This window comes from Chrysochloris asiatica, unplaced genomic scaffold (assembly GCF_000296735.1).
Source record: "Chrysochloris asiatica unplaced genomic scaffold, ChrAsi1.0 scaffold00057, whole genome shotgun sequence".
Classification (NCBI taxonomy): Eukaryota; Metazoa; Chordata; class Mammalia; order Afrosoricida; family Chrysochloridae; genus Chrysochloris; species Chrysochloris asiatica.
This window is the reverse complement of record NW_006408575.1, coordinates 2,720,396-2,733,781: the sequence shown is the minus strand read 5'-3', so window position 1 is coordinate 2,733,781 and position 13,386 is coordinate 2,720,396. Positions and strand designations below refer to the sequence as shown.

The following is a 13,386-nucleotide window of genomic DNA, read 5'->3' as shown; positions in this document are numbered from 1 at the left end:
GGCACTTAACAACAATAATAGGGTTTCCAAGGAGCAGCTGGTGAGCTTGAACTGCCGACCTTGCAGTTCAAACAGCTTTGCAGTGTGGCACAGTAACCCACAGCACCACACCAGGACTCCAAAATATATATATATATATGTTGTTAAGTGCTGTCGAGTTGATTCTGACCCACAGCGACCCTGCATAGGGTTTCCGAAGAGCAGCTAGTGAGCTTGAACCACCAACCTTGCAGTTCAAACAGCTTTGCAGTCTGGCGCATTAACCCACAGCACCACACCAGGACTCATATATACATAAAGATGCATATATCAGGATAAACTCCATACTTGGTCCTGTCCTTCTAAAGTGTTTCAATTTGAGATGATGTCCATGTTTTATGAGTAGCAAGTCAATGTTCATTTTATATATATATTAGATATTTAATTCCCAACTCTTATTTTACAGATTGATAAACTGAGGTCTAGAAACACAGAAGATCTTGTGAGCTCTGTTTCCTGATTATGCAATGTGCCAGCATTCAGATGCTGGAGATACAGTGCTGAACAACAGAGTGGCCCCTAGAGTCTTCATGGAGCGAGGAGTTCAATGGTCTGTGAACCCACTAATTCTGGCTCTACACCTACTGGAAGGGCCAGTCTTTGGCAAGTCAATGTAAAATGGGGATAATACTCATAGCAACACCTACACTTGGTAGAATTTTTTGAGAGTGAAATGTGATAATGCAAATTAAAGACTTAGCAGAGTAAGTGGCACCTAGAGGATGCTCAATTAATCTTGCTGATGATGATGATGATGATGGTAAAGAGAGCAGCTAAGTCTAGAATGCTCTTGTCATGGCCTCACTCCCAAGCCCAAAGTCCCCATTTGCAAGGAAGGCTTCTTATGTCTCAACCCAGAGTTCCTTCTATTATTCCAGAGAGAGGAGAAGGTGATTCACACCCTGGCAATGGTGGAACTTCTGGATGCCTGGAAAGAAGAGGATCTGAGATGAGGGGGAAATATGAGACCTTTCGACCTGCTCGCTGGACCACTGCCTTTCCTGGGTTTCACAGGCATCCAGCTAGTTTGTTCATCAGCACAGTCGGGGGAACCCCAGAAAAAGTAGAGCCTGAACTTCTAGTGAACAAAGCCAGTAAGCATGCCCCTTCTGGCCACAAGTAAAGAAGTTACTTCCTCTGATCTCAACACAGTTAAAGGGTGGCCAAATGTACCCAATAAAAATTACCCTTTAACTTGTTTCTATAGATTAGCTGGAACTTTGATTTGGAAAAGAAGTTGGCCCTGGCCTCCAGGACTATGGTGGCAGCAATGTCCCCAATTTAGCAATTGAACATTGGGACGTCATCATTTTTCTAGTTCTCCATATAGCCAGGACCAGGTGCTTAAATACAGCTGTAGAAAAACGAGGGGGCTGGACACTAGTTGCAAAATGGGCCAAGTTCACAAAGGTGACATTTCACTGAACAGAACCACAAATGTCCCATTTTCATATGTTGAAAAGGTTCAGCACCACCAATAATCAAAGAAATGCACATAAAAACAAGGGCGACATCATTTATTGATGAACAGAGTAGTAGAAATTGAAAACAATGAAAAAATCATGAGATAGCTGGGTATGGGCAACCAGAGATTCCCACACAATGCTGGTGACTGTGTACGTTAGCATAATATCTAGAAGGCAATCCAGAAATTTGTTTTTATCAAATGCCTGTACAGTTCTTTTGACAGCAATTTCATTTCTAAGAATTTCAATGAAGGAAATAAGACATGTGCACAAAGATATTCATTTCAGCATTGCTTACAATAGCAAAAGAGAAAAACTGGAAACAACTTTAATGACTAACAATAAAGAATTGATTAAATACATTTTGGTCCAATCCTCAAAAATGCAACCATTAAAATAATAAAGTAGAGTGGAAAGATGTTCACATCATATTGCTCGGAGGAGAAGAAAGCAAGTTACAAAATAGTGTGAGTCCAAGTTACAAATAAGTATGTACAAAATAATTCTGTTTGCAATCTACATGAATCAACAGAAAAGAAAAAAAAGCCTAGAAGTAGACAGCAAATTAACAGTGATTATTACCTGTTTTTAATTTTCTTTACACTTGCCAGTATTTTCTAATACCTTTATGACTAATTTCTTTTTAAATAATTAAGGGTTGAACCAGATGATTTATAAAGTTCCTGCCAGCTCTGACATTTTGGGCATCTATGATTGATGTCCCAAGTAACTTCAAACAACCCATATTTAGTGTGGGCTTACTGCATGCCCTTTGGAGCCTAAGTCTTTGCCCGCAGCTGCAGCCCTCTGCATTCCTCTCTCCCCACACTTGTGGCCCAGCTGTCTCTCCTGCCAGCCTGGGAGCTTGTACAGGGCAGGGCCCAGCTGTACTGCTCTAATCCATGTCCCTAGCCAAGAGCTGAGCAAAAGAACGAGGCTCAGTACGGTGACAGGTGCCATGAGGGCACAAAGGAATAAAAGGCCCAACTTCAGCTCTAGATTCTTACTATGACACTGAACTTCTAAACACAGTGCTTGGCTGTGTAACACCAGAGGAGGAAGAAAATCAGAGGAAGAACACGCAGGGTAGGCTGTGCTGGGAAGGTCCACTGGACAAGGCGGCCATGCACCGCAGGGTAGGTGAGGGTACTCCAGGCAAGGAACACAGCCAGAGCAAAGGTGAAGCAAGCCCAAAGTTCTCTGGGATACATGCCCCAAACCTTTCCAAGAAGCTTTCACAATCTTTGTTCTAGGGAATTTCTGTACTTTGGCCTGAATGGGTAAAAGTTAAATCTCCTAAATAGAATTCCTCCCACAGGTCCAACCCCAAAGACAACAAAGTCTTTAGGACAAAGGCACTAAAATATCAATTCAACCACCTTCCCCCCTCACCCCCCCCCAAAGGGGCTAAGCAGACAGACAGGAGATGGAGGAGGGGAGGGCGGGAAGAAACTACAAGGGGGTCAGGGCTGCAGGAACAAGCAGACATCTCACATGCAAACAGTGCTCACCCCGCCATCATGCCACTGGATTCTCATGGGGCAGCCACCACCAGCCCCATTTGACAGATGAAGAAATGAGACTCAGAGAGTTCAAATGGCTTGCCCCGGGTCACCCAGCCAGAGAGTGGGGAAGGCGACTCCACTCAGGCCTTCTGACTCCAAGTCCAGTGCTATTTTGAGGTAACACACAGGACCTGGAGTCAGGAGCCCTGGGTGGCTCTGTCACCCGCTGGCTGCGTGGTCCTGTACAAGTCGATCACCCCTCACAGCCTCTTTCCCCAACTGTAAAATGAGGAGGCGGGCTATGACCCGCCCAGATCCTTTTCTGGCTCAACAAGAAGAACCTTCTAGGGGCGCTGCTAAGCTCGTCCTATCAATTACATTTCCCAAGTTGGGCCGGCAAAGACCATCAGGCAAGTCTCCGCCTGTCACGTGGTTAAATTAAAAAAAAAAAAAAAAGCAAACGTCCCAGATTAACTTTCACTGCATTGCTTCTGCTGACACCTGATTAGCCAAATTTCTAGTCGCCTTGGGGTGAAATAAATGTCCCTGGCAAGGTAGGCCCGATGAGCGACTTAAAAGACAAATGATTCCTTATTGGTGAGCCACAGTACACTGAAGATGGAGTTCAAACCCAGGGTCAGATCCAGCGCGGATAATTCTTGCTACGGGTCTCTAAACTAGGTTCCGGGCTATTTCAGGCCTCTCCTCATTCGCCTTTTAACGGAGGCTTGGTGACGCTCCTAGTAAGAACACTGGGAGCTCTATCCGGCCCGAACCAAGTGTCCCTAGCCCCAGGCTGTGGGTTCTGGAGGCTCTGGAGCTAAGAACGGCATTAGGCGCAGACACCAGCGCCGGGCCGTGTGACGGCACCCGGTGACCGCGGCGGGAGCTCCACCGCAGTTTCGTCAGAGGTAAAGGTACGCGCTCGACGCGCGCGGCGTGTGCACACACACACACACACACACACACACACACACACTCGCGCGCACAGCCCGTTTTCTGCACTCCCGCAGGCCTCGAAAAGCTCAATCACACTCCACCAACCCCCTAAGACCCCTATCCTGAACCCATCCGAGTGCGTCCGCCACCGACCAAACCGCCCTGCTGCTCCCCGACCCAGCGGCCTCTGCTGCAAATAAGGGCCGGCCTTCCCCAGCTCCTGGCGGGCTTCCTCTCGGCTACACCCCGTCACGCCGCGCCGTCCCAGTCGCCAGCCCGTAGTCGCCACCCGGAGTCCGGCTGAAGCTGAATCGGCTGCTGCGTCCCCTGCAAGTCGTGTTTCACCGCAAGGAGTCAGCTTGCAAGCTTCTCCCCGCCCACCCGGTCTCATGACAGCTGCTGCCGCCCAAAGACAGGCAGATTATAACAAGAAGCAAAGTTTCCCTCTCTTCCCTCCCATCACCCGCCCCCCCTCTCCCCCTCCACCCCGTGTTATGCAAAACGAGCCGGCACCGGCGCCTTCACTCCAGGTACCAAACCAGACTCGGCGAGCCGCGCCCGGTTCCGCTCGGCGGCCCCTTTCCGCGCCCAAGCGGGCGCCCGCATCCGGGGTCTCCTCCCGGGTTCGGCCGCATCCTCAGTCTCCCGGCGATCCGGGCGCCCAGAGAAAAAACCCTAACTCTGGGGCCAAACTTTACGCTTGCAACAGGCATGGGGTAGGGAAATGGGGCAAGGGTGGGAAGCGCGCCCCCTCCCTTGTACAGGCATTTTCCGCGGCTGCTGGCCCCAGTAGTACCTCCTAGTTATTAAGCCACCAGCTTCCCTAGGTCCCCCACACACACCAGTACACCAGAGCACTCTCTCCTGTCACGCGCGTGTCGTCGGTGGGTTTCCCAGGCGCAGCTACAGCCCAGGACGCCGCCTCATCGTCCCTTCCCCCTGCAACACCAAGCGCGCACCAGAGCCGCGCGCCGCAGGGGGATCCAGGCGCCCCCAAACAGTCCTCCTGTCCCCATCCTGCCATGCTTCCCCGCCCCGGGGGCTCCGCTGAGTAGCGAAACCAGGAAGGCGCAATCCCCGCCCGCATGTCCACGTGCCTCACAGACCCCCATGCCTACAGCCGGCAACTGGCAGGAAACTCCACGCTGCGGGCGCCGCTGGGGAACCGCGGGGGGCCAGCAGCACTCGGAGGACCGGAGGCTAGAGGACGAGGGGGCTCCGGAGACTGGGGGAGGCACCCGCGCTGGGGCCACAAGGTCCACGTGAAACTACGGCAGCAAGTGCCGGACGCGGAGGGCGCGCCTCCAGCGCCCAGCACCAGTCCGAGGGTCCCCCACATCTTGGCGCGGTTCCACTCCCCCAAGGAAGCGCGGTACCCCCGGTATGCGCGGGGGGGGGGGCTCCTAGTGGCCAAAGCTAGACCCTCCCTAATGACTATAGCGCCCCCAGTGCTTCGGCGAGTGCAGGGGGACCCCTTGGTTCCTGCCCCCGTAACGGAATGCATCACAGGACTCCAGGAAGGGGGGCTCTGCAGCCTGGAACCCCCGATCCTACAGTGCGCTCACCTCTGCATTCCCGCCTCCGCGGTTACGGCGGCAGCCCCAGCAGCTTAGCACCCCCTAACCGGACCCCGGCTGGCCGTACCTGTGTGTCGGCAAGATAGTTGAGGAAGAAGGAGGAGAGCTCTTCGTCCAGCAGCGCGCCGCAGTCGTTCCCCGCCATCTTCCAGCCGCGGCTGCAGCGTGCGGCGGAGTCAGAGCCGAGCCGGCCCGGGGGGGAGGGAGCGAGCGAGCGAGCAAGAGAGGAGGGAGGAGAGAGGAGGCCGGCAGGAGGCAGAGGGCGGAGCTCCGGCCCGGAGCTGCCGCAGGGCCGCTGGCTGCGGGGGCGGAGCCGCGTGGCGCCTGCCAGAGCAGGGGGTCGCGCCCCTACTCTCCAGAGCAGCTCCGAGCACCGCGATCCGCACCTGCAGCCCCTAGCCCCGGGGAAAGCGCTAGCAGCCGGGTGGTAGTGCCCCAGTCGGCAGCCCGATTCATGCGCAGCAATGCGGGCAGTCCCCCGCTCCTGCCAGAGCGAATCACGTTGCGTTAGCGCGGGGCGGGCCCTGCGAGACAACCTGCTTCTGTACAGCTGGGGAAACTGAGGCCTAGGGAGATGGAGGATTTCATTTGAAGTTCCAGTGAACTTCAATAGCATAAAAAAAAAAAAAAAACCAGGGCTTACTGCCTGGAAAGTTTCAGTTTCTCTACCAGGCTGCAAGGCCAGAGAAAAAGGGTCCAATATCACAGGGAGGTGGGAGAAATCACGGAAAGCTTGGAGGAGGAGGTGTTATTTTTATCTGTGCCTTGAAGGATGCATTTACCCATATTCTATTAAACTTGATTCTCTGTTTCTCTCTTCCCGACTCCCTCTCTGGTTGGCCCTCAGCCTCTCCTCCTGAGGAAAAAAAACACACAAAAATGACTTTTCTGACCCTGGCTCACAATGCCTGGAAATGGCCTAGCCAGACCTTTCCAGGCCCCCTGGTCTTCTCCCAGTTCGCCAGATGAAACCGCTCACAACTAACCTCTGCACATAAGAGTATTCTCCCACAGCCCTCACCCTAGCACTATTCACCTAGTGGTCACATCCTCAAGCAGTCTTCAGGGCTCCCCACTAGACAACAACTTCCCTTTCGCTCTTAGGGCCTATTTGCAATTAAATTTGTGTCCATCGTGTTTCTCTTCCTGCTAGCTACTCTGGTGGTAGTGGTTATGTGCCGTGGAGTCGGAACCAACTCATAGCGACCCTGCACAGGGTGAGACTGTAAATCTTTACGGGAGCAGAAAGTTTCGAACTATGACCTTAGCGTTCGCAGCCCGATTTGTAACCACTACGCTACCAGAGCTCCTTAAAACAGGGCCTGGAGTCTGCTTTTGAACTCTGTAGAAGCGCGCTGGTGGTTAAGCACTTAACTGATACCAGACAAATCATCAATTTGAACCCACCAGTCACTCTGAAAGAAACACAAGGCAGTTTGCTTCTGTGAAAATTACAACTTTGGAAACCCTATGGGACAGCCCTGTTGTTGTTATGCGCCCTCTGGTTCCGACTCATTGAAACCCTACGAGGCTATAAATTTTTGTAGGAGCAGAAAGCCTCATCTTTTTTATGTGGAGTAGCTGTTGGACTTGAATCACCCACTTTGTGGTTCACAGTCCAGTGCTTATCCTGTGTATCCTGCACTGTCCTACAGAATATGATGTGCAGATTGACGCCACAGCAGTGAATTTGAGGTATTTGTTTTGTTTTATATTTCCAGTGCCTGGCGTATTGCTGTTTTTAGTTGACATTTGGAACCCAGTCAGATTCATGGTAACCCCTATGTGCAGACTAGAATTTCTCCATAAGGTTTCAAGGCTGTAACCTTTAGGAAGCAGATAACCGGGGCTGTCTTCCAAGGCACCTTGGATTCAAACCGTCACCCTTTCAAGTAGGAGTAGAGCGCTTAATAAAAAAATAAAAACACAAGATTGGCATAATAATTTTTTTAAAAACCTATTGCCATCAAGTCAGTTCCGAACCTATAGGAATAAGTAAAACTTCCCATAGGCTGTAATCTTTATGGGGAGTCCTGGTGTGGTGCTTCAGGATAACGCACTGGATCACAAAGTCTGTTTGAACTGCAAGGTCAGAGGTTTAAACCTACCAGCTGCTCCTTGAAAACCCTATACAGGATTGCTATGGGTCAGAACCTACTTGACGGAACTTAACAACAGCAGTCTTTATGGGGAGTCCTGATATGGTGCTGTAGGATAAGAACTAGACCACAAGATCGGTTTGAAACAAAAGGTCTGCAGCTCAAATCCACCAGCCCTTCCTAGGAAACCCTACACAGGGTTGCTATGAGTCGAATTCAACTCGATGGCTCTTAGCAACAACAATCTTTGTGGAAGGAGTACCATGACTGTAGGACAGGGCAGTGTTTCATTCTGTTGTGCATAGGGTTGCTGTGAGTCAGAACTGATTCCACGGCCCCTGTCAACAATGTCTCCTTCTCAGACCTAGTGGTACAGTGGTTAAAGCACTCAGCTGCTTAACAAAAATTCAGCAGCATTAAATTTGAGGTTTTTGTTGCTCTAAGAGACAAGGATGTGGCAGTCTCCTACTACTAAGCAATACAGATGCCTAATTAATGATATGTTAACTGAAAACCTGGAGAGTTTCAATCCGGACTCCAACACTACCACATTGTACAGCTAGGGAAACTGCCCAGAGTCAAGGAGGCACATGAAATGAGCGCCTGAGCCAGAACAAGAACACAGGTCTTCTGACTCCAACCTTGACCTCTCATCATCCTGCCTTGCTGTTTGACAGGCAGGAAATGAGGGCACTAGCTGGATAAAGGCAGAAGGCGGGAAAGTTTAGACCTATTTTATTGGGCACGCCTGCCTCCTGCCTTCCTCCCACCCTGCACTCACTGGGTTGCCCAACCCCACACACCCTGCGTGGGTTCCCTCTCACCAGAGGAGGAAAGAGAGGAGAGTCTAGCACACCTGCTCAGACTTGAACACCAAGAGCATGAGCTTCCTCCTCCTCCAGGCTGAGGTTCCCAGAACCGCAGGGTGTGATTTCACTCTTTGGGTCTCAGCCAGCTCACTTTTAAGGAGCAATGCATTCCAGCAGAAAGCCCACATCTAGCCTTGGAGCACTAGTTTAAGAGTCTAACCCCTTTCACAAACTTGTTCTGGGCAACTCAGGAAATTAAGAGCATGGACTCTGGAATCAGACTACCTAATTTTGAATCCCAGCAAGTCATGGTCTCTGAGGCCTTGGTTTCCTCATTCACATAAATGGAGATCATAAAATTACTGACTTCACAGGGATGTTATGATAATTGAGGAGATAATATATGTAAAGTAGTTGGTCCCGTGCCTGACCTCATGGGGAAAATACTAAGCTTCTCTCCTCTCTGGGTTGTTGTTTCTAATATATAAAAATGGGGAGAAATATATATATTTTTATATATATACTTCACAGGCACTGACCAATGATACTTTCATTCTTTCTAGTGCACTGGCTTACATTGAAGTTCAATAAATCTGAATTTGAATCCTGATACTAATTAGTTATGTGCCCTTGGTCATTTATTTAACCTCTCTGATCTCACTTTCCTCATCTGTAAAATGGAGATAACAGGGATCTTGTGAGGATTAAATGAAACGGTGCATGTGAAATAAATCCCTTGACTCTGAACATAGCAGATAGGAAGTTATCAATAAACATTATCTATCATCACTATTAAGGAGCTCTGGTAGTGTAGTGGTTACAAATACGGGCTGTGAAACACAAGGTCAGCAGTTCAAAGCTACCAGCTGTTCCGCAGGAGAAAGATGAGGCTTTCTGTTCCCATAAAGATTTACAGCCTCAGAAACCCTGTACAGGGTTGCTATGAGTCAGAACCGACTCCACAGCACATAACAACAACAACATCATCACTATTACCATCATCACCAAGATCATCACCATTATCATTAAAAATCAGTTATCCTAAAGTTATCCTAAGCTTTTCGGCTGTTGCCCCTGAACACTAGCCTAGGTTCAGTGGGTCCGTTTTCCAAGGTCTTTCCTTTAGCTAGAGGTGTCCCTGTTGGATCCATTCTGGCCTTAACTGACTCTTGTGCCCCTTACAGCCCAAATGCCAGATTTGGAACATCCCCCCCACCCCCCGAGGCCAGACATCTCAACTGTGACCTTGCAGAGCTGCAATACCAGACAAAGTCTCACAAATGAAGGCTCACTAGCTGTTGCTCCAGCTTTCTTCCTCCCTTCTGAATGAGAACCCTGACCTTGGCTCCAAAGTCTTTGTCTCTAAAACCTCAGTGTTGATAGAAAAGCAATACATTGCCCGCTCTCAAGGACTCTTTCTCATCTTGTTGTTATTAAGTTGTTAAGTGCCGTCGAGTCTATTCCAACCCATAGCGACCCTGTATAGGGTTTCCAAGGAGAAGCTGGTGAGCTTGAACCACTGACCTTGCAATTCAAATGGCTTTGCAGTCTGGCACGTTAACCTACAGCGCCACACCAGGACTCCTTTTCTCATCTTAGTGTTCTCAAAATAGGCCTCTAGTTGGCAAGAAATCCTCTAGAAAATACCTCACCTGCGAAACCTAGCTTCCTTTTCAAGTGCATCTTGTCCCCAGACTTCCTTCATGGAGGGTTATCCATAGTCTCAGTTTTATCATTGTAGCTATTCTATGGAGGAATTAGAAGTTCTTCATAGAGATGAAAAGTATTTGATTCCTTCTCAAGAAATCTATGACATTAAATGAGCATATGCAATGTGTTTCCCCACTTTAAGTCTGTCTCCCAGCCTCTAAAATGAGAGTGAGGCTGATGAACTTTACAGATATTCCTCCAGTCCAGATATCATGGCTGTTTGTAAGTATCCACCCAAACTTAGCAGCTTTCATGTATTAAGCATGTGCCAAATACTTGAGCTTCTATCATCTCTAATCCTTTCAATATCCTGAATGTTGTTGTTGTTGTTAAGTACTGTCGAGTCAATCCCGACCCATAGTGACCCCATATAGGGTTTTCAAGGAGCAGCTGGTGAGCTTGAACCGCCGACCTCACAGTTCAAATGGCTTTGCAGTCTGGCGCATTAACCCACAGCGCCACACAAGGACTTCAATACCCTGAATAGTCCACTGTTGTTGCCACCCTACAGGGAGTCCTGGTGTGGAGCCGTGGGTTAATGTGCCAGACTGCAATGCCATTTGAACTGCAAATTTGGTGGTTCAAGCTCACTAGCTGCTCCTTGGAAACCCACTCAAAGGCACTTCACAACAACAAGACAGTAGAACTGCCCTCCCTATAGGGTTTCAGAGGTTGTAAACCTTTACAGAAGCAGATGGCCTCATCTTTCTCTCATGGAGACCGCCAACTTTGAGGTCAGCAGCCCACTTTCTAAACTACAACACCACCAGGACCCCTTAACCCTGCCTAATTGGTGTTATTATATTCATTTTAAGCGGGAGGAAACGAAAGCTTAAAAGTGGTTAATCCAAGACCACGTTGAGATTTGAACCAGGTCTGTGAGATATATAAGTCTGTGTAGTTCAAGCCACAGACCCTTGGAAGAGATAGAGAGAAACCCACTCCTTGCAAGCTGGCATGGTGGCACATTCCTTATTTTACGACTTCCAACTGAACGGCAATAATGATGCCAAACTTAAGTGACCGATCTCCTGTCTTCTCTGCCTTTTTATTGGCCTTATCTCCCCCGAGATGAGTGCAATGAGCCCTGTGCTTACCCAGTGTGAAGTCCAGTCTTCCCAGAAATGGCTATAGCAAAATGAACCTATTTGATTTGAATATTTTAGTCACTACCAACAAATGCCCAGAAGTAAAAACATCAGCAGTTTTTTCCCTTTTGATAATAGAAGAATGTTTTATTCAGACACTATAGCCGTGGCTGTACACTGAAGGGCATGTGGGTCACCTGGGACCTAGTGATCAGAGACTCTGATTCAGTAGGTCTAGTGGCACAAAAAGGAGCCTTGGTGACCCACTCAGATGGTAACCAAAAGGTCAGTGGTTCAGACTCACCAGTTACTTCACAGGAGAAATATGTGGAAATCTGCTTCTGTAGACATTACAGCCTTGGAAACTGTGTGGGAACGTTCTGCTCTGTCCTATATAAAGTTGCTGTGAATTGCAATCTACCTCACGACCAAGGGTGTGATTTTTTTGGTTTAGTGGCCTCCACTACTTAGTTAAGCACTGAATGATTAGCCACAAGGTTGGTGGTTCAAACCCACCCACAGGTGCCTTGGAAGACAGGTCTGGCAATCTACTTCTTAAAGGTCATTGCCTTGGAAACCTTATGTAGTTTTACTCTGCACACATAGAGTTGCCAAGAATCAGAATCAACTCAACAAAAACTAACCACAGAGTGGACCCAGGAATCTACATTGAATACCCTTCCCTCACCAGGACTCTGCTGCAGGAGACTAGCTAACCATAATTCAACAGATGTTTAATGAAACCCTATATAGGGTTGCTATGAGTTGAAACAAACTTGAAGGCACTTGGCAACAGCAACAATGTGTCAGGTACCGCCAAAGGTGCCAGTGATAAATCAGTGAACAGAATAGCTGCCATTCCTGCCCATGCTCATTAAACATAACACAACTGCTTAGTGAATTATTGTTGGATGAATGCAGGAGGTAGGGCACAGGTCCCAATAATTACTGAGGCTTCCTGCCAGTCATCCACAACTCTTTGAATCTCTGACCCAGGCCAGGGAGCCAGACATTCACCTGTCTCCCAGGAGGCAGGGACCCAGGCCAAGAAGAACTAAAAGGTCTGCTTTGCATTGTTGATTCTGAAAACCATCTCCGCCTTCCATTGAATGAGAGAACTTTAAATCTGTAGAAGGGCAGTAAAGAGCAAAATATCCACTGCTTCGCTGTACTGTACAAGTAGAAGAATGTGGCCGGCAGTCACAAAGTCTTCCAAGGCATAGGCAGAGCCAGGTCTAGGGGCCAGGACTTCAGACTCTGTGTAGAATGGGCAGGTGACATCCATAAAGTAAACTTCTTAGGAGGGATCCTTTGAAAACACCTCATCTAGATGGTGTCATTTGAGGGTTTCAGAGTTAGTTGCATATGAGAACATGCTGCACTTGAAAATCCATCATAAGCAAATACATGCCTTTGTGTTAAGCAATGTCCTTTTCTTCCTGTAGGGTTAATTTGTGAATGCATCAATACATTTGGGGGATGCCTTTAACAAATCACTTTCTCTTTAATATGCTAAAATGATTAAAGGGTTTCTGAATTACCAGGCCAGAGCTATCTAAACAGTAAGTCAGCTATTACTGTTTGTCAGTTTTGCAAAGGCTGGTCTTCTTTTCCCTTCCTCAGGCACCTAACTGACTGTGAACCAAGCATGGGAATAGTGAAATAGGATGGGGTTGTAACATGCACAGTTTTTTCATTGACTTATAGAACAAAAGATTTTAGACATAGGGCCCTCCCTGTGCCCATTTGACAGATAGAGAAGCAAAGACACTGAGATGTGGGGTAAATTCTAGCACCCTATGTATGCTGTTGTTAAGTACTGTTGAGTCAGTTTTGATTCATAATAACCCCATTTTGAACCACCAGCTTTGTGGTGAGCAGTCTAGTGCTTATCCTTCTATAGATATGGATGTAGATGGGGAGCACGGTGGCTCCATATGATAAGCACTGGCCTGTGAATAACAAGGTCCACGGCTTGAGCCAACCATTCATTCTGCAGGAGAAATATGAGGCTTTCTGCTCCCGTGAAGATGTAAAGCCTATGAAACCCTATACAGGGTCCCTATAAGTCAAAATCAACTCAATGGCACTTAGCAACAACAAATGGATTTAGATACAGATAGGTAGGTAGATAGATATGTTGTTGTTAAGTGC

General features: G+C 48.3%; 1 protein-coding gene across 2 annotated transcripts in view; it reads right to left on the bottom strand.

The window, feature by feature from the left end:
• The window catches only part of PPARGC1B (peroxisome proliferator-activated receptor gamma, coactivator 1 beta), a 137,432-nt gene extending 131,761 nt beyond the window's left edge, over positions 1–5,671 (bottom strand). For both annotated transcript variants that reach the window (XM_006863867.1, XM_006863868.1), the window contains exon 1: positions 5,594–5,671. In XM_006863867.1, coding sequence (XP_006863929.1) covers positions 5,594–5,671 — 78 coding nt within the window. The remainder of the gene's footprint in view (positions 1–5,593) is intronic.
• Positions 5,672–13,386: the final 7,715 nt, after the last annotated feature.